Here is a 19,909-nt window from a genome sequence, read left to right as displayed (position 1 = left end):
AGACCGGGCTTAGCTTGCATTAACCCACGTGAAAAGGCCTCTCTGCTCCGTACTGCATTTCTCAAGAGGAACAGCGCTGCTGTCTGCTCCGGGAGCAGCTGATGAGTTCGGCCGGTCTTGAGGTGGGGCAGAAAGAGCAACGTAATGAAAGACAGCGGTGCCGGCAGGGTGCCAGGTTCTCTTGCTGGGATCGCTCGCTGCCCCTGCCTTGGGCCTCCGCTGCAGCAAGGAGATAAAGGCTCTGGTGCTGGAAGGGAACGCAGCGCTTCCGTGCCACAGAGGCGCGATAAGACCTCGGCGGCACGTCCTGCCGTGGGCTGATTGGGGACTTTGAAAAATGGGTGCATAGGTGACTGTGGATCGGGGCGTTGGGGCCATGGGCGGCCCCACCCGGAACCAAGCCTGGGCAGCGTTGCCCAAGTGGTACAGCCTGGTCAGAGTTTCAGAATTGGGGCTGAAGGGGCCCTCTGCATCCATGTGTGTGTGTGTGGGGGGAGTTCTTTTTTTAATTTACTCAGTTGTTTTTAGGACTCCAGGTTCTAGCCTTACGGCAGAGAGAAAATCGCCTCTCCCCCCACCCCATCGTTTCCCACATGATGCTCAATTTCATAACCCTCCGCTGTGTGTAACCCTCCCACTTCACCCATTCTTGGCTTTTCCCCTCAACTGAAAAGCCCCAGGAGAAACAGCTTCTCTGAGCCATTGCAACTTTCCTCGGCCTGCGTGGCCTCTGCGACCGACAGGGTAGGGCCAGTGCAGTGGGTCAGCCGGCATCCCACCAGGCCCTCCCGGGCGCCATCGCTTTCTCTGCAGTCACAGGGCGGCCACAAACCTTGGTGCTTTCTGAGGCCCCGGCGTGCCCCTGTGGGGCCAGCCTGCCCTGGCATTGTGCGCTTGGGCCGACTCCCCTCTGGGACCAGGGCCGGCTTTCCTGCTAGCCAAGTCCTCTCCCGCTGTTTCTCCTCCCCCGGCATGAGGCCGCTGCTGACGACGCTGGGGTTAATTTTTCACAACCTGCTTTGCCTATCAGAGTTTTGGGGAGCAGCAATGGAATGAATGGGGCTGGTTGGCCGGAGGAAGGGAGGCTTTTAATCGGCTAGTTTTTAATCAGTAACTGAACCTTTTGGTGGGGTGGTGGTGGTTGAAGCTCTGCCAAGGAGGGACAGCCCGGCTGTTGGGTGGAATTTGCCAGTGAGGCGGAAACCACAAATGCCAGATGCGTGGGAGCTTGTGAGCCCCCCCCACCCCTGAGATCCATGAGGCCTTGTCAACGTTGGTGGCCTTCAAAGAGGCTTCTCTGCAGGAGAAGAGCAGCCCTGTCAGGAGAACTCTGTGGCGCTGGACTGGCAGGGTCTCTGCATTGTTCTGGGATAAGGCACACGCCTCAAAAAGACGGGCCAGCCGTGGCCACAAGACACGTCTGAGGATTCTGCCACGCGGCTTTCAGCAAATCACGCCCCCGAACTCCCGTTTCCTGTTGAAAGGCTTTTAAAAGATGTCAACAACCATTTTATTAGCTTTGTTTTTGGAGCCGGGACAAAGGGGAATATATGTTTGATTTGAGCTCAAACCCGTTGCCTTTTTGCAGAAGCCACAGAAGAGCCGGGACCCTTTTCGATGTGCTTCTCCCTCTTTGGGGGACGATGCTTGTTTCTGTAGAGAAGTTGCCTTCGGGCAGAGGCAGTTGAGTCATGAAGGAGCCATGGGGTGGGGGGTGGGGGCAACTGTGCCTTCCTGAGACAGAAGCCATTTGGCCTGCCTGAGGTCCAGTGGCAGGGTGGTGTGGCAGTGGGCGTGGGGGAGGCGGCGGCGGCAAAATCTGTGCCAGGAAAACAACACAGTGGTAGCCGTGAAAGCCGGTGATGGTTGGGGAAGGCTGCTCCAGTGTGTTGTTTTGAGCAGTGCCAAGTTGGAAGACCTGTAAACACGGAAGTCTGTGGACAGCAGGAACTCCACCACCTCCTCCTCAGGTGCAATGACTTCTGTTGACCTGAGCAGACTGCAGCTAGTTTAATGTAAACAACAAAACCTCCTGCGTGGACATGGAGACGGACTTTCAGCCTGGGGAAAAAGCAATCTAGGTCCTAAGTGCCAAATGGCGCAAGCTTCGTGAGAACCACGATTCACCAGCTGAGAATGTGAAGGAGGCATCTGAGAGAAAGCAGGGACTATCCAAGTGTTTCAATGAACAACATGCTGTTAGCTGGGCTTTAAAAATAATCATAATCCAGCATTCAGGAAGGATGGACCAGCGCGGTCCCTTTTGATGCTGGTGCTCCCAAAATGTGGGCTGAGGATGTTAAAGCTGCACTTTTAAAGAACATTGTACCCTTCTCCTAAGGAGCTCAGGACAGCCTAGATGGTGTCCCATCCCTTTATCCTCAAAGCAGCCCTGTGAGGTAGTCCGGTTTGGCTGAGATAGTGGCTGGACCAACTTCATGATTTGAACTCGGGTCTCTCCAGCGCTCTAGCCCCAAACCCTTAACTGCCATTGCTAAAGCTTCTTCCTTCTAGATCATCCTGCCCCAACCTAGTGCCCTCTAGACGGGTTGTTGGACTACAGCTACAATGACCATGCTAGTTGTCGATGGTGGGAGCTGTAGGCAACACACCAGGAGAACACCGGGTTCAGTAGATGCCTGCCTACTCAATCAGGGGGTGGGAGCCGAGGGGCCTCTGGGTGAGCACTGACTTGCTGGGAAAGCTCCCCTCACAGAAGCCCCCCCCCCCATTCAGCAAGGTCCCCCATGCTGCAAGGGAGCATTTCCAGAGGGACAGTGGGGCAGGGAGCAAGGCCCCTCTAGACCCAGACCTATGCAGGTGTCCGTTTCATGCGCACGGCAACACTCAGCCCCTAGAATGGGCTTTTATGCCCCCAGGTTGCTTGTGTGTGTTGCAGGAGAGGAAGACGTCTCATCTGAAGTGCGACACGAGCGACACCCAGGCCTCTGTCCTCCATAGAGATGCTTTCCAGGTAACATACTAGGATCGTTGGGCCAAGGCAGAGACCACAAGGCCCATCAGTCTTTTGCCCAGTGAGCTGCCCGCTGCTGCTTCATTGGAGCTTCTCAAGCAGAACCCTGAGGGTGATGCTATGCCATGCCCCAAGCCTCTCTCCAGCACCTGAGGCTGAGAGCTGGAGTGCCTCTGGCCAGGGAGGTTCCACTCATAACACAAGTGGTAAAAGGGCACCCCCCCCCACTCCTCAGGAATTTGCCCAGCTTCTATTGCATGGCCGGATGGAGATGAGCCCCGACTTACAAGGCCGGAGGAGCGAGCTGCTCGCTAGTTCTCTGAGCACCACAGCAAAGGGGTGCTTCTTTCCCCTCCCACCCCCAAGGGGGGGGGCAGTTTTTGCAATCTCAGCTGCAGAACAGAAATCTGATCCCGACAAGGCTGTTTCCATTCTGGGCAGCAGTATGGAAGAGTGCCCATGCCGCCCTTCCCTCCCGGAGGCAGAGATGCAGGATGCCGACTCTGCCCAGAGGTGGGTTTTGCTGCAGGCATACAGCCTCAGACTGGGGGATGCTCTGCCAGCCAGAGGCAGCTTACGTTAGGAGCCAGGTCTTGCTGGGGAGGGGAACACCTGGGACTGGATTCCAGCCTGGAGGCCCGGCTCTGCACTAGGACACCTTGGCCTTTGCTTAACCAGCAGCCTTTGCAGCAAGGAGACAAGCTGCCCAAACAGCTGTTCCTCTGGCAAATCCCATGTTTATTCTGTAGCTGCAGGGAAAAAGCAAGCAGCCGAGTTAGACTTGATATGACTATCAAGAGGGTGGGCATGTGGTGGTGGTGGTGGGGGCACAAGGCATTCCTGAGAATGGTGACAAAACCCACAAGCCATCAATTGGGGGCTGGCGATGAGAGAGAGGGGCAGCGTTGGCTCGTTAGTTGAGATGATAGAGAAAAGGCATCTGAACATCAATGCTGCTGTTAGAAACACAGTCTGATTCCTAAGAAAAAAAATCTTTAATTTTTACTTTATGGAAATACATATTTCATTCTCATTTCCATGATACAAAAATGTTAAATATCAAACCAAGTTTTTTTACTGAGGGAAGCTGATGAACATCACAGGTTTCTGTTTGTCTTTTTAAATATAGAACATGACCCACAAGCTAAGGGGAAAAGGTGCTAAGGAAAGAGACAAGCCCCCCCCCCCCCGACCCTTAACACACTTCCCAAACAAAATGTGAGATTTAGGGGATATCTATGTACATGTATACAGGAGACAAGGAGGATAGTGGCAGTTTAAGTTGGGCAGCGGAGAGACCCTGGCGGATGGTAGGGAACCAAGTGGTCGAAAGCGTTAAGGGGCTGACTGAGCGTGGACATTGCGTGAAAATCCGGACACAAGACAATCCCGCAGAGCAACTGGTCCCATCGGCAGAGCGATGTGGGCCATGCGCAGGCTCTGCGTGCAAAACTTCACGGGCTGCATGCCATACACGGGGGGGATCAGGACCAAACACTCAGGCCTTGCTTTTTGATCTAACATTATGACAGCAAAAGAATTTCACATAATCAACAAAACTGATGTGTACACACACACGTGTGAAAACGGTGACGACGATTGCTCAATAGACAGTTTAAAAAATTAAACTGGTCTCCAAGAAACATCCTGCTTTTTCATTTATAAACCCCACTTTATTTAACGAAAGCACGGCTTGTGAAGCTGACACGCGCGGCAACTTCCCTGGATTCAGGGCCTGCTGTGGTGGGTGGCTACCACGTGTCTGGGACTTCAAAGAGCCCGGTGGGAGCGGCCTTGAGGTCTTCTCCTGGAAGAAGCAGAGCAATGTGGTTCAAAAGCCACCCAAGAAGAAAGAACCAGGCCACGTCAGTGAGGTGCCCAGGATGCCACGTTGCTTTGGAAGCATTCGGGATCAGGCCACGAGCCGGCCCAGGATGCCAGGGCTGCTGCCCTGCCTTCAAAGGAGTCTTGCGATCGAGGGTGAATTGGGGCGGGGAAGGGATGGATCCTGGGCTCCGCAGACTCAGCCCAGCCTGGGCAGCAGCCCGGGCATCGCCCCCACTGACCTGCTGTAGCTTGTTCCCTTTTGGCCGCCTTGAACTTCTTGGCTCTTTTCTTCCCTTCTTCTATGGATTCCATCACGGAGTCGGCTGGATCCAGCGCCGCCTCTTGGACTCTGCTCTCCTCGACATCATCGCAGCCGCTCTCCTCCTGGATGGGGCTCATGCTCCTCTTCGCCACGGTGCTGCTTGCTGTGAAGCTGGAGGGCGGAGAAGGGTTAGAGGGACACACGGCGCTTGGCCCAGACGGGATCCTTGCAAGAACTGGTTTAGGTACGCGTTTCACAGGAAGCTTCGCTTATGTTTCAAAAACAGGCGGTGGGAGTCTCTCCTACACTGCTCCAGGTCTCCAAGGCAGACGCTGTCAGCGCCCTGCGGCGTCTCTGTGCCCAGGGAGAACGCAATTCCTCCACGGTGAGTGGCGCAGGCTGGACCTGCAGACCCAGATCCCTCGCTCACACGGCCAACACGATGGGGCGGGCGACCCCCTTGTCTTACAACCTGGATTTTAAGGATAGCTTTGTGGCTGCGTGTTTAGGGCAACCTACCTGGTTTGCATTTATATCGTTTACCTGATGTTGTACGCCATTTGTTTATGCAGTGCATAACTTTTGTACAGGGACACCTGAAGGCTTTTGACATTCACAAACAACGTGATCTGTTTCTAAACCTGCCTTTTAAGCCAGCACTGCAAAGAGCAACTCACCTACTGACGCTGTAGTACCGGCTTTGGAGCATGTATGGTGCGGCCTGTGTTTTCAGCCGCTTTCCCTCCATCTCCTTCCAACTGTCTTCCGTCCATTTCCTCTTCGCCTGACGCTTCTCTTCATGCTTCTTCTCCACATACTCTGCATACGTCTGGATTCGGTAGCTTTCAGCATACCGGCTGGTGTTAACAGCTACAGCAAGAAAAAAGCAGCCAATCGTTCAGAAACAAGCGGACATGGGCACAAACCGCCCCAAACGGTGGACAAGAGGAAAAGCTCCCATGAAGCAGGCTTACCGATCTGTACTTGCTCTGGTTGGCTAAGTGACACAAATGCTGACGTATCGTCGACCCAAGACACCTGGATGTTACCTGGGGTGGGAGTGGGGGTGGGAGAGTAAAGTTCAGCCCTCACAGATTTGTCAGAGTGCTACGCAGTGGCCTACCTTGGGAAAAGGCAGAACGGGGAGAGAACGAGAGTGGCAGCCCAGCTGTGTCCCCCTCAGGAGAAAGCCACTGTCCTGCAGTCCAGAAGAGATGTCCTCTGGCTCCTAGCGGGCGGAGAAACAACCCCTCCCCCCAGCTCTAGGGCAAGTATAGCCAGGACATGTCCGTGCCAACGTCCTCTCCCACACGCAAGGGCCTGGAGCAGGCTCCGACACCGCTGTGCTGCCCGGGGGGTACAAACCCAGAGAAACGTCAAGAAGCTCAATGCCTACTTAGACTGGATGAAGCCACCACTGACACCTGGAGGGAGGGAGGGACGCCCCCCCCGGCGTGTCAATCTCCCCCCCCCTTTGCGATTTCTCCCAACCCTCCTCTCCTGAGCTAAATCTAACCCCTCTTTCACAACACTCAGCTCATAGCCACCGGTGATGTGTGCTGCTCAGAATGTAGGAAGGGCATGATCCCCAGAGGGCTGCCACTCTACAGCGCACCATGACTTCTCTTGGCTACTCACCAAAAGCACTGAAAAGCTGGTAAAGGTCACTCGTCTTCCACTCTTTGGGAAATGTAACGTAAAGAACATGATCGCGCTTTGGCTGCACTGCAAAGTCCAGGGAGAAAAGTAGTGATCAGCTTTGGACTTTATTTATTTATTTATTTATTAGTAAACCCCCTGCTGTTCCTGCTGCGGGAAAGCCAAAGCGCTCCCAAGCCCCGGTAAAGCATCCGGGCAAAGCCTGCACCGGGCAGCCAAGGCAGAAGCCACGTCTTCCCCTGCGGTCTGACGAAACCGGTTAATCCAATTGGCCAGTTATGCCCATCAATCATTTATGCCAGCTTTCGGTCACCTTCCAGTTGCCTTGGACTACAGTGCCCAAACAACATGCTGGCTGGGGGCGATGGGGGCTGTAGTCAACCCACCAGGAGGGCACTGGGTAAGGGAAGGCTGGTTTAGGTGCACAAATTGTCTCGGGGTGTGTGTGTATTTTTGTCATTTATTTCCTCCACACATTTCACTTCCGCCTTCCACGCTTCCCACAGAACAGCTGGAATCGTTCCACGTAGGTGGCTCCAAACACTGGCTCACGAGTGCTGGGCAAAAGGAGCGAAACACCAGGCCCATACACTGGAAAGGTAAACACTTACGGTCCGGCCCTTCCAGGTTGAGATACGGAATGTCCATCACCCTCATCAGGAATAATCTGAAGTGAAAGGGAGAGAGTCACTTGCATACTTGGGCCAACTGGCTCTCTGAAAGCAGGAGAGTGAGCGAGGGATGACTACGCAGCACTGCTGAGGAATCCCTTCAGCTCCAAGTGCTTGAGCTGCAGCACTCTCCCACAATGATGCAGTCTGAACCCCTGAGAATAATTCCTGTGAGTAATTTGTTAACCAAAGTATGTAAAATCATCATTAACGGTTTAGGGAAAGCACAGGATGCAAGGCCAAGCAGCACCCTGACCCCCTCCCCGCTCAAGACGGCGGCGGCCACAGATGCCATCAGCCTTTCAGAAACTGAACCACCGCGACCTCAACCGTGCATCCAGGGCGGGAAGGGCTGCACCGCATGGCAAAGTGGAGGCAAGAAAGCTCGGATCACACCCATTTTAGGACGGCTCCAGGGGCCAAAGATCTAAACCACAATAAACACCGATGCAGAGCAAACCACAGCCAGCCCCCGACACACAGAATTTCCCCCAGGGCTGCTCCCCGCCCCCAAGTCCCAACAGGCGCCCTCTGCGCTCGAGTGGGACGCCCAACTCATTCTCCCACGTTCCATCCCAACACCGTTCCCACCCCCCACCCCGTGGTGCAGTCTGAAAAAGAGGAGCGCTCAGGGATGGAAGCCAGGTGCCCGCCGGAAAGCAATGCTTCGCCACGGCATCCTGGCACGGTTTCTCAAAAAGAGGCTACTTACTTGTTGAAAAATGGTTCAATGAGCTTTGATCTGGCAGAGACGTGAGTTTTTGGAGGGCTGAGATACGAGCCTAGAGAACAGAAGACAGTTTAAAAAACCACGCACAGCTGGTAAAGGCTGCGGCAGGACGCGCCCCAGAAGACGGCAACATACCTAGGAAATTCGCCATGGAGATGAAGCACAGGCCTGTGATGTAGGCGTCATACCCGGCTTCGTGAAGCTGCTCAGAAGCTGTATTGTAACTTGGGAAGCCCTCAGCACTTCCTGGGAGAGAAGAAATTGCGTCTTTCACTCGAGGTCACTCTGACCGGAGGAAAGACGTCTGGGCCATACAGGGAGACGGAGATGCCTTTGAAGGGCTGGGCCCGTCCCGTCCTGTCCCGTCCCATCCCGCTCTTGCTCTTCAAGCCTATGGCACGGTCGTTTTGCTGGCTCCAGACACATAGACATCTAAAACAGATCCAAGGCTGTGCTCCCCGTGAGCACGTGTTTATTTCTATGGAAATCTGAACGCTTTAAAGTTGTAAAGAAAAATGCATCAGGGTCTTTGCATGTCATGAAATGGCAGAAAAGCTCTTCAGCAACAGGTATTGGAGTGGTCCTAGCCCCGGTTTTGTACGCCATAGGAGGCCCCAAATAAATAGAAGATGGTTCAGACTCCCCACCCTCCACCCCCTTAACAGAAACATAAAAGCCAGACTATATATATATATTTTAAAAAAACACCACACAACTCGGCTCTGTCCCTTGCTTCCTCCCACGTCCACACATGCAGCATCTCTTCAATGCCAGGGTGCTGCTAACACCCGCAGACGTGAAGAGACCCTCTTCCACCTTCCGGCCTCAGCCCTGCAATCAGGACTGGACAGGCAACGGGACCTTTGCTTCATTACCGACTTTTGGAGGGCTGAAGGGCATCTCCTTCAGACGCTTCTCCAGCTCTGCCAGGGAGGTGTTGTTAATGATTTCCTGGAAGCAAACGAGAACAGGAGCGGTCAGCCACTGACGCCCCAGGAAGGCACAGCCCAGCTGCTGGGGACTGAGAAGGCTGGAAACCCACAGAAATGGGAAACCACTGACCCAGTGCCTGGATGCCCCCTCCCATGGCATCGTGCCACTCACGCGTGTCCCATGCTCCACCTTAAAAGCCTTTTCGAAGTCCCCTGTGTGAGGAAGACCAGCGTCCCCTTAGAAACATAGACCTAGTGGCGAAGGGAGGAGGCCACAGCTCAATGTGGTCGCGGCCCCCAGCTTCTCCAGGCAGGGCCAGGAAAGGATCCTGCCCGGAACCCTCCAGAGCCACGGCTGCTGCCAGTCAGTGCTGACTATACCAGGCTCGAGGGACCTGGGGTCTGACTCAGGAGGAGGAGGAGGAGCTCCCTGCGTTCCTATGCAGAGGCTTTCGGATCCCAGCCGTTAAGAAATATTTCAAGAAACAAAAAACAGATCTTGAAGCCTTGAGAGTTCTGAAGCCAGAAGGCAGATACCAGTCTGCTTAAATGAGATCACCAGACTGTTTTACGCAGCTCTTGGGATTCTGGACGCATCAACTCCAGAAAAAAAGAACAATTTCGTACAATAGGTGCATCGCCCCGTTGGTGCTTCATAAAGTGCTTTGCAGCAGTTAACGTATCTTCTTAGTGAGCAGAAGCGCATCGCCATTTCACTCGGCATTACTACCACATACAAGGCCCTGCTCCAAGGTGTATTTGCTGAGCTGTTTGCTTCTCCTCAATAATTCCGCAGCCTAAAGCTCTCTACCCTCCACACCCCAGACGTGGCCATCGGGAAGGGCAGGCCAGCCGTTACCTTGAAGGGCTGAGTGCTTGCCATCAATTTCGTGTCCAGCAACCTGCAAATGAAAGTGTTCACAGTAAGGATAAAGCCGCTCCGTTTTTAGACACCGCTGCCAAGGCCGTATTCTCTGGGATTATGCTACACAGGCTCGGGAAGTTGGCTGCGGGGGCAGAATCTGGCCCTCTAGCGTTAGGCAGCCCCCACCCAAATTCCTTCAACTGCTCTGTTGACATTGGCCCGGCCAGCTAGAGATGACGGCCATGGAGGCAGCCCAACACATCTGGAGGACCCCAGGCGGGGAAGGCGGTGCCTTTTGCTGCTGTGCTCGGCCGTTTCTCAAGATGCTTGAGGGAGAAGCCGCAGAGAACGGCAGGCTAGGGTGGCACAGCATCTGTCTGAAGCCCTCAGGGGATGCAGAGAGGGACAGTGCCCAGAAAGCTTTGGCTCCTGGGGGGGGTGGAGGTGAGGGTGAATGTAGGTGGTGGGGGCTAGGGCAGCGGTGGGCTGCAGGGAGACATCGAGGGCTGCATCTGGTTGCCCATGTGCACTCAACGGTCACCCAGAAGGGACTCTCGAGCCCCAGCTCTGCAACAGACGTCAAGGGAGAGGAAAGCCCCCACAGGCCCCGAGAGATCCCGGAAGCCCCCACGCCAGACACGACGAGGGAAACATCCCAGGTTGGTAGCAATGGCCAAAACTAGGGCCACAGACACTCAGTGCATGGTGAAAGTGAGACAGTCCTACCTTGGGAAGACACACGACGTGAGTTCCTTAAATTCGTTGAGATCCTAAAATTTAAAGTACGCAGATTATTGACATGCGAGGGATAATGTGAACAGACCAAAGTAATAGCTGCTGACTAAACTGCTCAAGGAGCGCATTGGCACCTAATGTTTGGCAAATGCCACCCTAGATGTCATGAGGAAAGGAATCGAAAAGGCCGATATCATATATGCCCCTAACGGTGCAACCCACACTTGGAAAACCCTGTGCACAGTCCTGGGTTCTGTCTGAAACAGGCTAGGGGTGGGTGGGGGGGTGGGGGTCTCGAAGAGGATGATGGACAGGGTGGTGAAAGTGGGCAGAGAGGCTTTTCTCTGCTGCGCCTTGGCCACGGACGGCGATTCCCCATGAAGGGACCAAAACCCTGCTTGAGTGCCTGGGAGGCTCAGTGGATGGGGCGAGGCCCCACGCTGAAGGGAAGAACTGAGCCAGAAGGGCTGGTGGCGCCGGAGGAGGCCGCTTACCTCCGGGAGAGCGCAGTAGAACTGGTGGAGGGTGTGCATGACGTCCAGCAGCATGTTGTGCCCCACCACAAGCTTGCCCTGCGGGGAACCGTCCCAAAGCAAAAGAGGCAAGGGTTAAGCAGGCAGACGGAGGAGGCGGCAGCACCACGTTACAGAAGGAAGGAACACCCCACGTACGCTGTATGTAGAGTAGGCCCATTGAAAGGAATGGGACAAGCTAGTCATGACTAACTTATTTATTCGTTACGTTGCTACACTGCTGCACAGCCAAAGCTCTCTGGGCAGCTCACAAAAATTAACACCACAAGTATAGCGTAACACAATACAACAGATAAAAGCTTAAACCTGAAATATAACCAGAATAAAACCTTAGCAGCAATACAGAGAGTTAAAGTGCAGGTATAAAACTTCAGTAGTTCTACTCTAAGTAGGACTTATGTCGGATTTTACCCCGAAGAAACAACACTGATTTGATCTATTTAAAACATGCATATACTCCCTTCTATCAATAGTTCAAGGCAGTCTGCAAATATTGAAATGAGTAAAATGATACGAAACTACCAGACAGAATTCCGGGAACTTGAAAGACCCCAGCGCTGGCCTTTCCTTTGCACACATGCGCGCCGGAAGGCAACGAACTTACGGAGCTAGCAAGGGCGTGAACGACTCTGGAAAACCCCACCGCGTCCTCAAGTTCCTCCTGCAAGTGAAGATTCCAGTCTGAGCAAAACTGTTTATTTGATTTTTAATCCATCCAATAACATAAGTTCTTCAGGCAAATGACAACAGTTTAACAAAGGTTTCTGGCTCGTGCATGTTTCTGGCACGGAAGACTCCAAGAAAGACTCGAGGGCTAGTTTTCACAACAAAGAGTCTTCGCACCTTAAAGACGAACAAAGTTGTTCCAGCATAAGCTTTCAGAGACACTGTCCAACTCACCAGGAGAAAGACCTTTCGCCTGGCTTTGCTGCAACAGGCAACATAGCTGCCCTTCTGGAAATGACTAGTTCCATGCAGCCCAGGGTGGTTTTGAGCTTGTGATTCTCCCACAGCTCCCCCCACACACCCCCAGCTCCCCCCACCCGCACCCCCAGCCTGCTCCCCCTCCCCACACCCAGCTCCCCTCCCCCAGCTCCCCCCACCCGCACCCCCAGCCTGCTCCCCCTCCCCACACCTCCATACAAGGCAAATCCCTTTGGGGAGAAAGAGGAGCCGCAGCCCACGTACCTGCTCTTTCACCTGTTTCTGCTGCTCCCTCCTTTTGCGCTCTTCTTCATTCACCTTGCTAATGATAATATATCGTTCCTTCTAATTAAGAGAAACGTGTGTTATCGCACAAATATGCAAGGTGGAGCAGAAAGGTCATGTGGTTTATTCGGCTATCAGTCCGTATCATGTCAAATTCTTGCAGAGAAATAATCAATATTATTGGCTGCAGCTTTGCATCAAGTGGGATTTTGGGGCTAATGTTTTTACTGGTCTCACTACTGTAATACAGTCATCTATGCTGCTTGTCCAAAGGGACATTTAACACACACACACACACGCACAAATCAGTGCAACACACCACACCAAGCAACAAGAAAAGAAGTAATGCTGAGGCTTCATTTCTGTAGAGTGAGTGTGGTGCAGTGGTTAGAATGCTGGGCTGGGAAGACGGGATCCCAGCCCCCACTCATCCACGCAGCTCACGGGGTGACTTTGGGCCCGCCATGGACTCCCTGCCCAGCCTACCTCACAGGGTTGTTGTTGTGAGGATAAAATGGAGAGGAAGAGGAGGACGGAGGAAGCTGCTTTGAGTCCCTTGCAAGAGGGGGGAAAGATGGGATATGGAAATAATAGCGCTAATAATAACACCAACCAAGGGTCCCCCCCCCCACACACACTCAAAAGCACAGAGGAACTTTCTCAGTCAAGGCCTGAAGGCCGCAGAATCTCACCAAGTCAGACTCTGCATAGAATGAAAAGCTTTTGAAATGCTTGACTAGCTACCTTCTCTGTTTCCAGAGTTTCAACATGGATGCCTTTTGGATACCTACGGCAAAGAGTGAAAAACAAAGATTAACAACTGAATGATATTTCAGAGTTCAATTTTGTGTAAACATACATTGAATGGGAGAAGCTACTGAAGAATGTGCCACGTCAGTATTGATTTTGGGAATTGTGCGCAGGCATCCTGGTAGGAAAACCAGAGCCGCCACAGCCAGGCAGAGAGCGTGCTGCAAGATGGAGCGGGCGAGCAGGCCTCCATCCTCAGCCTCCTCCCTGGGGAAAGCACTATGCACAACGCGGATAGCAAATACAGCTCTCCCCGAGATACACATTCACTGAGAAGGCTTTGAATCCATGCTGCAACTCAAGGCTGATCTTTCAGAGAAGGGTCACAACATCCACAGCCATCACTTGATTCTTCCACGCTGGACAAAGGGAGCAAAAATGCTCCACAGAAAAGCTGCGTCCGCACGGCAAAAGGAACGCCCCTGCCAGTGGCTTTAGACATGGCAAAGGGTCTTTCTCTCATGCGCAACATCACAATGCTGCGCTCAACAAGGGACGAACGGATGCACGTGGAAACCTGCACGTAAGAAGCCTTACTCAGAAATGCAGCCGGAGCCGCCGGCTGCCTCTTCCGCTAACCGTCAGTGACCAAGCCCAGAGGTGTTTGCTCTCAGCACCGTTTGCCCACTGCGATGTGGGGGTCTGCGCCCAGCAGCTAAGCCCCTGGAGCCGTTCCTTCCAACTGCGCCATCTCCAGAGGGGCCCCCCACCTCTTGAGAAAACAGAGACATTCCGACGCCTCTCTCTGCACAGCAGCAGCAACGCGACACAATACTTACTTCCAGCTCAACGTCTGATAGATTAGTTTCCTCTGAAATCTGAAGGGAAAAAGAGGACGTTACTAAAGTGCCCGAAGAAGAGTCGCCCCCCACCCCCCACTTTACCTCCGCTGCCTTCGCCCTCGCCTGCCACAGCGCTTGCATTTCAGGTGAACTAACCTTGTACATGGCTCCAGCTCCAGATTTGTGCTTCCTTCATTCTGCAAGAGGTCTTCTATCCTTTCTCTGAAAGAGAGAGAGAGAGGGAGAGAGGGAGGGAGGGAGAGAGAGAAAGGGAAGGTCAAGCCGTTTCTTTTCCCCACAAACAAACACCTGAAACCGTTTAGCAGAGAAAGCCTCTTACAACCAGAAGATCAACTGCTCCTGTCAACACAGACCCTGAGCACCACAGCTACACGGTCTGCCTGGAGGTGCCGGCATCAACCTGCCTTATGCAGAGCCAGACCACTGGTTCTTGCGGTCCAGAATGGTCTGCTTCGACTGGGAGGAGCAGCTGTCCAAAGGGCTCGGCCAAAGGCCACCTCCACTGCGCCAACCAAACTCTGTTTTATTGGAGACACAAGGGGCTGAAATCGGGGTGTGTGGGAAGCAAGCGCCCTCTCCCCTGAGCTGCGGATCCTCCCTGGATTGGTCTCAGAATCCCACAGAACCAGATCCATAAAAGCGGACTCGACACTGGAGAAGAGGGAAGGGGTCTCCTGGCTTAAGTGCGTTCGCCCCACCCCCTGAAAGGGGCGCGAATTCAGAAAGGCAGCGAAACCGTGAGCATCCGTGTTCCGAATGCATTTCAAAGCAGAGAATATGCAAGGCACCGTGTTTCCACTTACACCACTTTCTCAATGAACTTCTTCTGGTCCTTTGGAATAGTCACGGGACACTTTGTGGCATTGGGAGACACGTAGGACAAGGCTCCCACCCCATTGGCTTGAGAACGCTTCTCATCATATTGCTCCCGTAGCTGCCTTTCCTCTTCTTGATTTAAATAAGGGATCCCTTAAAAAGAGAAGAAGATTTTGTGGCCAAGGGGGGAAGGATGGGGAATCGGCTGATGATCATAACTCCAGGACAGGCGGCCCATTATTGGTCACCCCTTCCCCAACCTGGTGCCATGCAGGTGCGTTGGACTCGTCTCACCCCCAGTCAGCATGGCCAGAGATGCTTAAAGAAGTTGCAATTCCTGCATCTCCAAATTCCAGGGGGGCTGGAAGCACTTTGTGTTCTGGGCAACATCCTCAAAAAATGCACCGTGATTCAGATTATGCAGCGATGAGGAGGTGAAAGCTATAGCTGCGGAAACACCAGGGTTAGGGGAATCTATCTTAAGAGACGTTGAAAAATGAAGCTTACCATTGCGAAAAACTTTATTAAAATCAAATCCCTGGTTTGCTAAAAAGTCTATACTTGAACTCTGGAAGAAAAACAGGAAATAGCCATATGATGGTTTGCAGACATTACCTGAGTCTAATAAAAGTGAACTGCTAAGAAAGTTACACCCAACAATACTAAGTACCTTTTACCCGTAAAATAAATACAGTCTTCCAGGCACAACTGAAGGTGGTGGCCGCTACCTGTAAAATGCTAAGGGACCCCAGGGGCCCGAGGGACGCCTGCTTCCCTCTGATAGGACAAGGATCCCCTCCCAACAACAGGCACCAACCAAGTCCACCGCCTGAGGGCACCCAGAGAAGCCCTGCTCTTCCGAGCAGTCGCTGCGCATTTGCGCAACTTTTGCTGGGATGTTCATCAAAGCCTTAGCCTGAGCATATTTCAATTTAGGCCCCATTCTCTGAGCGGTCATTTTGTGGCTGGTTAAGCAAACATTTGTCATAAAACATGTTCTTAACAAGATGTTAACTATCCTGAGCCTGCATGCTAGAGATCACAATACAAGATTAGTTGGTTGGTTGAATAAATCAAATCATGTTAAGCTTATTAGTCTTGAGAACTACTTTAACAGGCATAGAGAAAAACTCCCCTGCTAGTAATTGGGGACTGGGTTTTAGATTAATCTTACAGTGGAAAGCATTGTGTTGGATTCTCCTCCTGCCCTTGGAGAAACAATCTTAAGAGGGGGGGGAACCCACCCATATGAACTGATTTTCTTACTAACCTGACAGACAAACTTGACATCTGGGGATGTTCTATTGAAAGGTTTGGGGAAGATGTAGAAATTAAATGATTTCATAACGTATCTAGGAAATGTAAAGAGTTGCAAGTCAATGTATGGATCACTATGAATGCACCTAGCTTTAAAAGTACCAATAAACCAAAGGAACAACATACTTAGATTCTGCCTGATCATATTTAAAAGTGCAAAGGCCAAACTGGAACAGCAAGAAATCCATGGAATGCTGCAGGGGGGGTTGAAAAGACACAAGAAACAGTCTCAGTAACCCGTTTCCTTGTTCTGAGCAGCCACAGGACTCCCAGGAAAGCAGAGAGCTAAGTTTAAGTTGTAGGTTCCACTACTAAACCCATTTCCCAGGTGCCACCGATATCTGGCAAGTTCAGAGGGGACGCGCGGGAAACAACTGAGAGCTTCTATCAACTAAATATAGAACACTGGATTGATGCAAGACCCTCCTACGAGGGCCACGTTACAAGTGACCAAAACAAAGGATGTTTCTAACAGAACAAAGACAAATGGACCACACAGATATTATAAGATCCTGAATGATATGAAAAAGGGGATAAGAAACTGCTTAATACATTTAGGGTGCAATCCCTTGTGCCTTTAGAAAGAAAACGTACACCTTCCAATACTGGGATCTGTAGGACTTTTTTCGTCTAAATATGCAGAGGATTACACCCTTTGGCTGCAGTCTTATAAACATGTACCTGGGAGTAACCCCATTGAATTCAATGGGGCTTACTTCCAAGTAAACATGCATAGTTTTGCACTATTATTTTCCAATATAAGAAAGAATGTGGAAACCCAAAATGCACACATGTATTTTCCTCACAACCTTAACCTATAGAACTCGCTAATGTGAAAGATTATAAAGACTTAATTAATTTAAATTGGGTTTTTTTATCTTGTTGGTTTATTTGTGTTTTTTAGCATTATAATATTATAAGCATTATAATATTTTGCAAGTCACCCTGAAAAAAAATCTTACACTGAAGGATGGAATATAAATATGTGAATAAGGTGAAAATGAAAGGAAGTGTACACAACTAGCCTTATTATAAAAGAAACTTCTTCCAATGTCACTGATGCGCTTGGCTTTGCCACAGATAAATTGACAGCGTAGACAACCCCTTTTATCTGACCTAACAAAAGCAGCTCTTATGACAAAATGAGAACTACAAAAAGTCAACTGTATAATTTCTGCAACATCAAATTTCATTGTTTATAAATATTTCCTTCCATCCGAAGGGCGCCCGGTTGGCGGAGGCTTCCGTAAAGGGTCACAACCTAAAGCCTATCTGCTTATTTGTATTGTGCTGAGCATTACAGATTAATCTAAAGTACACATGCCACACCTCCAGGAACAAAACGTTTTAAAAATGAACCCTGTAATGAAAGAATGTAAGGGGCTGGGTTGTTGTGTTTTACCTTTTTAAGCTTCTGATACCTTTCTTCAGGTGTGTCAAAGCCATTGGTTAACGCACTAACGGATGGTCCATCGCTAATTCCTAATAATCATAAAACACTTTTTTTAAACAAACCTCCTGAAATTAACAAGCAAGGCAAAAAGGGGTGGGGGCCTGGGATTACTAATCCTATACAAAAGTCTTACAAAAATGTCCTGAGACATGATTTTTTTTTGGGGGGGGGGAGTGTTTTTAAGAGATCAACACACCCCTCCTTTTCCCCCCTGCTAAACGTGTAACGGCAGGTTTTATTTTTCTCTGGCATGGAGGAGACTGAACAGATTTCTTAAAAAGAGGTTGCCCCAAATGAAGGGGAGCTTTCCATGACTGGCTTTAGCTGGCCACAGCCAATGAAATTTCAACTTTTCAGAAAAGTGACCCATGAGAAGTTGCAGATTCAGATCCTTTTCATCCAATTACAACAAAGAATTCCACAAAATAGACAGTTAGCCCTGCTGTACCTGAAAATTCTCCATCTATAGCCAGAAAGTCTGCATCTTCAATAGCTTCATAAACTTTGTTGAGATTATCCTTAAAATCTGTGGGGGGAAAGAGAGAGAATCAGATCACCCCAAGGTCATGTAAAAAATCAAAAGTAGTCAAGAAACACAAGGCTCCATAATTCAACCAAGGAATAAACACGCATTTATTTCCAAGCTCCTTAATGATCACTCAAGACTCTGCTCCATTTCAAGTTAATACATTTTACCACTATTCACAAATTATGTTTTTGCCACACACCAACACTCGCATCCCCGAAGGTGTGGAAACACACACACCGCCTTCACTAGATGCTCTATGAATACACTCCAATGTTGTCCCTTCAGAATGTGCCCGGTGACAGTCTGACAGGGTATCGGCCGCTCCTTTTGCATTACCTGCCCCCATCTGCCCCAGGACCATTTCCTTCACCATCCCTCCACTGTTGGCCTCTAGTGAAACTGACACGGTGAGAAAAAATCCTTGTCAGTTGCACAGACAGGCCTCTCCCAACAAACCTTACCAGGCTCTGGTGACACCAATGGGGGGAGGGGGGAGGAAGGAGAACCTCAGGTGGTGGTGGTGGTTGTAGAAAAAACTATACGCACCCAGTGTGCATTCCTGACCTTTTGATGGGGGAGGGGGCAGAGAGGCACCCTGGTTTAACTGACAAGGCTTCCTTCAGATCATGTACATTTTACCAGAAGGTGTCACAGATGGTCACCGAGGGTGGGGGAATCTGGTAAGGAAATTATGATGCCCCTTTTAATAGTGGACCAGGCACTTCTGTGCAGGGAGGAGAAGTCTAAGAAGGGTTGGTGTTTTTTTAAGGTATCTTTCCAAAGATACCACATTGAAAAAATGGTGGGTCACTTGTTCATCCGTGACACAAAAAGATGCAGGAAGGTTATAAAGAGCTTGCAAAATCCAGTTTCCTGCATGGCCATTACGCAATTAAAAGAGGGGACACACAGACACCCACACACCACCACCACCCTAATACAAGTACATTGAACACATATTTCAGCCTTGCACACGTCTTTCTAAAATAATATTTTACACCCCATCTTTCGTGCCCACTAACACGCGTTAACACAGGCAATAGCGCATGTGGGATCCTCCGAGCAGCATGTGCAAAGCCGGTCCCTGGCCGGACAAAGAGAGGCCGCCACAACCTGCCCGCAAGGCCGATGAGCCACGCAGCTGGCCACGGGCATATGCCTCGGGAGGGCCACTGGCTAGTGCCTGTCTTGTGTGTGTATGGGGGGGGGAGGAGGCGTCAGGCGCGGGGGGGGGCAGAAACAGCTTGAGGGGCAGCAGGAAGGGCAGGATCTGCGCACTCCCCGCGCCCCGTCAGGGAGAAGCAAGGGGGCTCCTGCCCACCTGCAGTGCTTACAGAGGGGAGGGAAGGAGCTGCAGCAAGGAGGGGGCGGGGGGGAGCACTCGGCACATGCTCAGAGGCGCTCTCGTCGCTCGCACTCACTGCTCCTCGTTATCTCCATCGTCGGAGCCGGGCGGCTGCCCGGGTCTTCCGCTGGCGGCGGCGGCGGCGGCTGCCTGGGTGGGCTCAGGCCAGGCCGCGGCGCGAGCACTTCCGGAAACAAACCCCCGGCTCTGAGCGCGCGCCCCCCCTCAGTGTGCGCGGCGCCGAGCGCGTCACGGCCCACGTGACTCGCAGGGCGGGGCTTGCCGGCTGAGAAGGGGAGCGCAGCTGAGCATGCGCGAGCGGTCTGGCTCATGCGCTGTAGCGCTCTCTGAAGCCACCGCGCCCTCAGTTCTTTCCGCCCTGTCTTGCAGGGGCTGCTTTGGCCCGGTTTTCATCATCCCCGTTGCTCCCAGGGAAGGA

The 19,909-nt window shown here is 51.8% G+C and overlaps 1 protein-coding gene across 3 annotated transcripts; it reads right to left on the bottom strand.

Annotated features, from left to right (window-relative positions):
* Window positions 1-3,947: 3,947 nt before the first annotated feature.
* Window positions 3,948-19,661, bottom strand: PARN (poly(A)-specific ribonuclease). Of its 3 annotated transcripts, none has more exons than XM_063143198.1 (24): window positions 19,547-19,661; window positions 18,045-18,122; window positions 17,546-17,625; window positions 16,270-16,337; window positions 16,097-16,178; window positions 15,334-15,394; window positions 14,814-14,979; window positions 14,146-14,211; window positions 13,987-14,025; window positions 13,142-13,184; window positions 12,377-12,457; window positions 11,793-11,849; window positions 11,150-11,227; window positions 10,647-10,690; window positions 9,915-9,957; window positions 8,999-9,074; window positions 8,259-8,369; window positions 8,106-8,175; window positions 7,334-7,389; window positions 6,702-6,788; window positions 6,038-6,112; window positions 5,741-5,933; window positions 5,041-5,234; window positions 3,948-4,781 (listed from the first exon to the last, which is right to left on the bottom strand). In XM_063143198.1, exons 1-24 carry the CDS (start codon window positions 19,563-19,565, stop codon window positions 4,726-4,728), a joined length of 1,923 nt encoding a protein of 640 aa, XP_062999268.1. In that variant the 5' UTR covers window positions 19,566-19,661; the 3' UTR covers window positions 3,948-4,725. The 3 variants fall into 3 exon arrangements, with proteins under 3 accessions (XP_062999268.1, XP_062999269.1, XP_062999270.1); XM_063143199.1 differs by having other exon boundaries at window positions 3,948-4,778; XM_063143200.1 differs by lacking the exons at window positions 15,334-15,394; window positions 16,097-16,178; window positions 16,270-16,337; ... (1 more) ...; window positions 18,045-18,122; window positions 19,547-19,661 and adding an exon at window positions 15,121-15,296.
* Window positions 19,662-19,909: the final 248 nt, after the last annotated feature.

Source organism: Elgaria multicarinata, chromosome 17, assembly GCF_023053635.1.
Source record: "Elgaria multicarinata webbii isolate HBS135686 ecotype San Diego chromosome 17, rElgMul1.1.pri, whole genome shotgun sequence".
Taxonomy (NCBI): Eukaryota; Metazoa; Chordata; class Lepidosauria; order Squamata; family Anguidae; genus Elgaria; species Elgaria multicarinata.
This window is presented reverse-complemented; position numbering and strand designations above follow the sequence as displayed.

Bases quoted from the DNA above. Each gene is read 5' to 3' on its own strand.
- PARN (XM_063143198.1), bottom strand. The intron at 13,185-13,986 runs GTAAGTATTGTG...TCTTTGCCGTAG, and splicing joins TATCAGACGTTGAGCTGGAA to GTATCCAAAAGGCATCCATG. The intron at 8,176-8,258 runs GTATGTTGCCGT...TCTGTTCTCTAG, and splicing joins CTCCATGGCGAATTTCCTAG to GCTCGTATCTCAGCCCTCCA.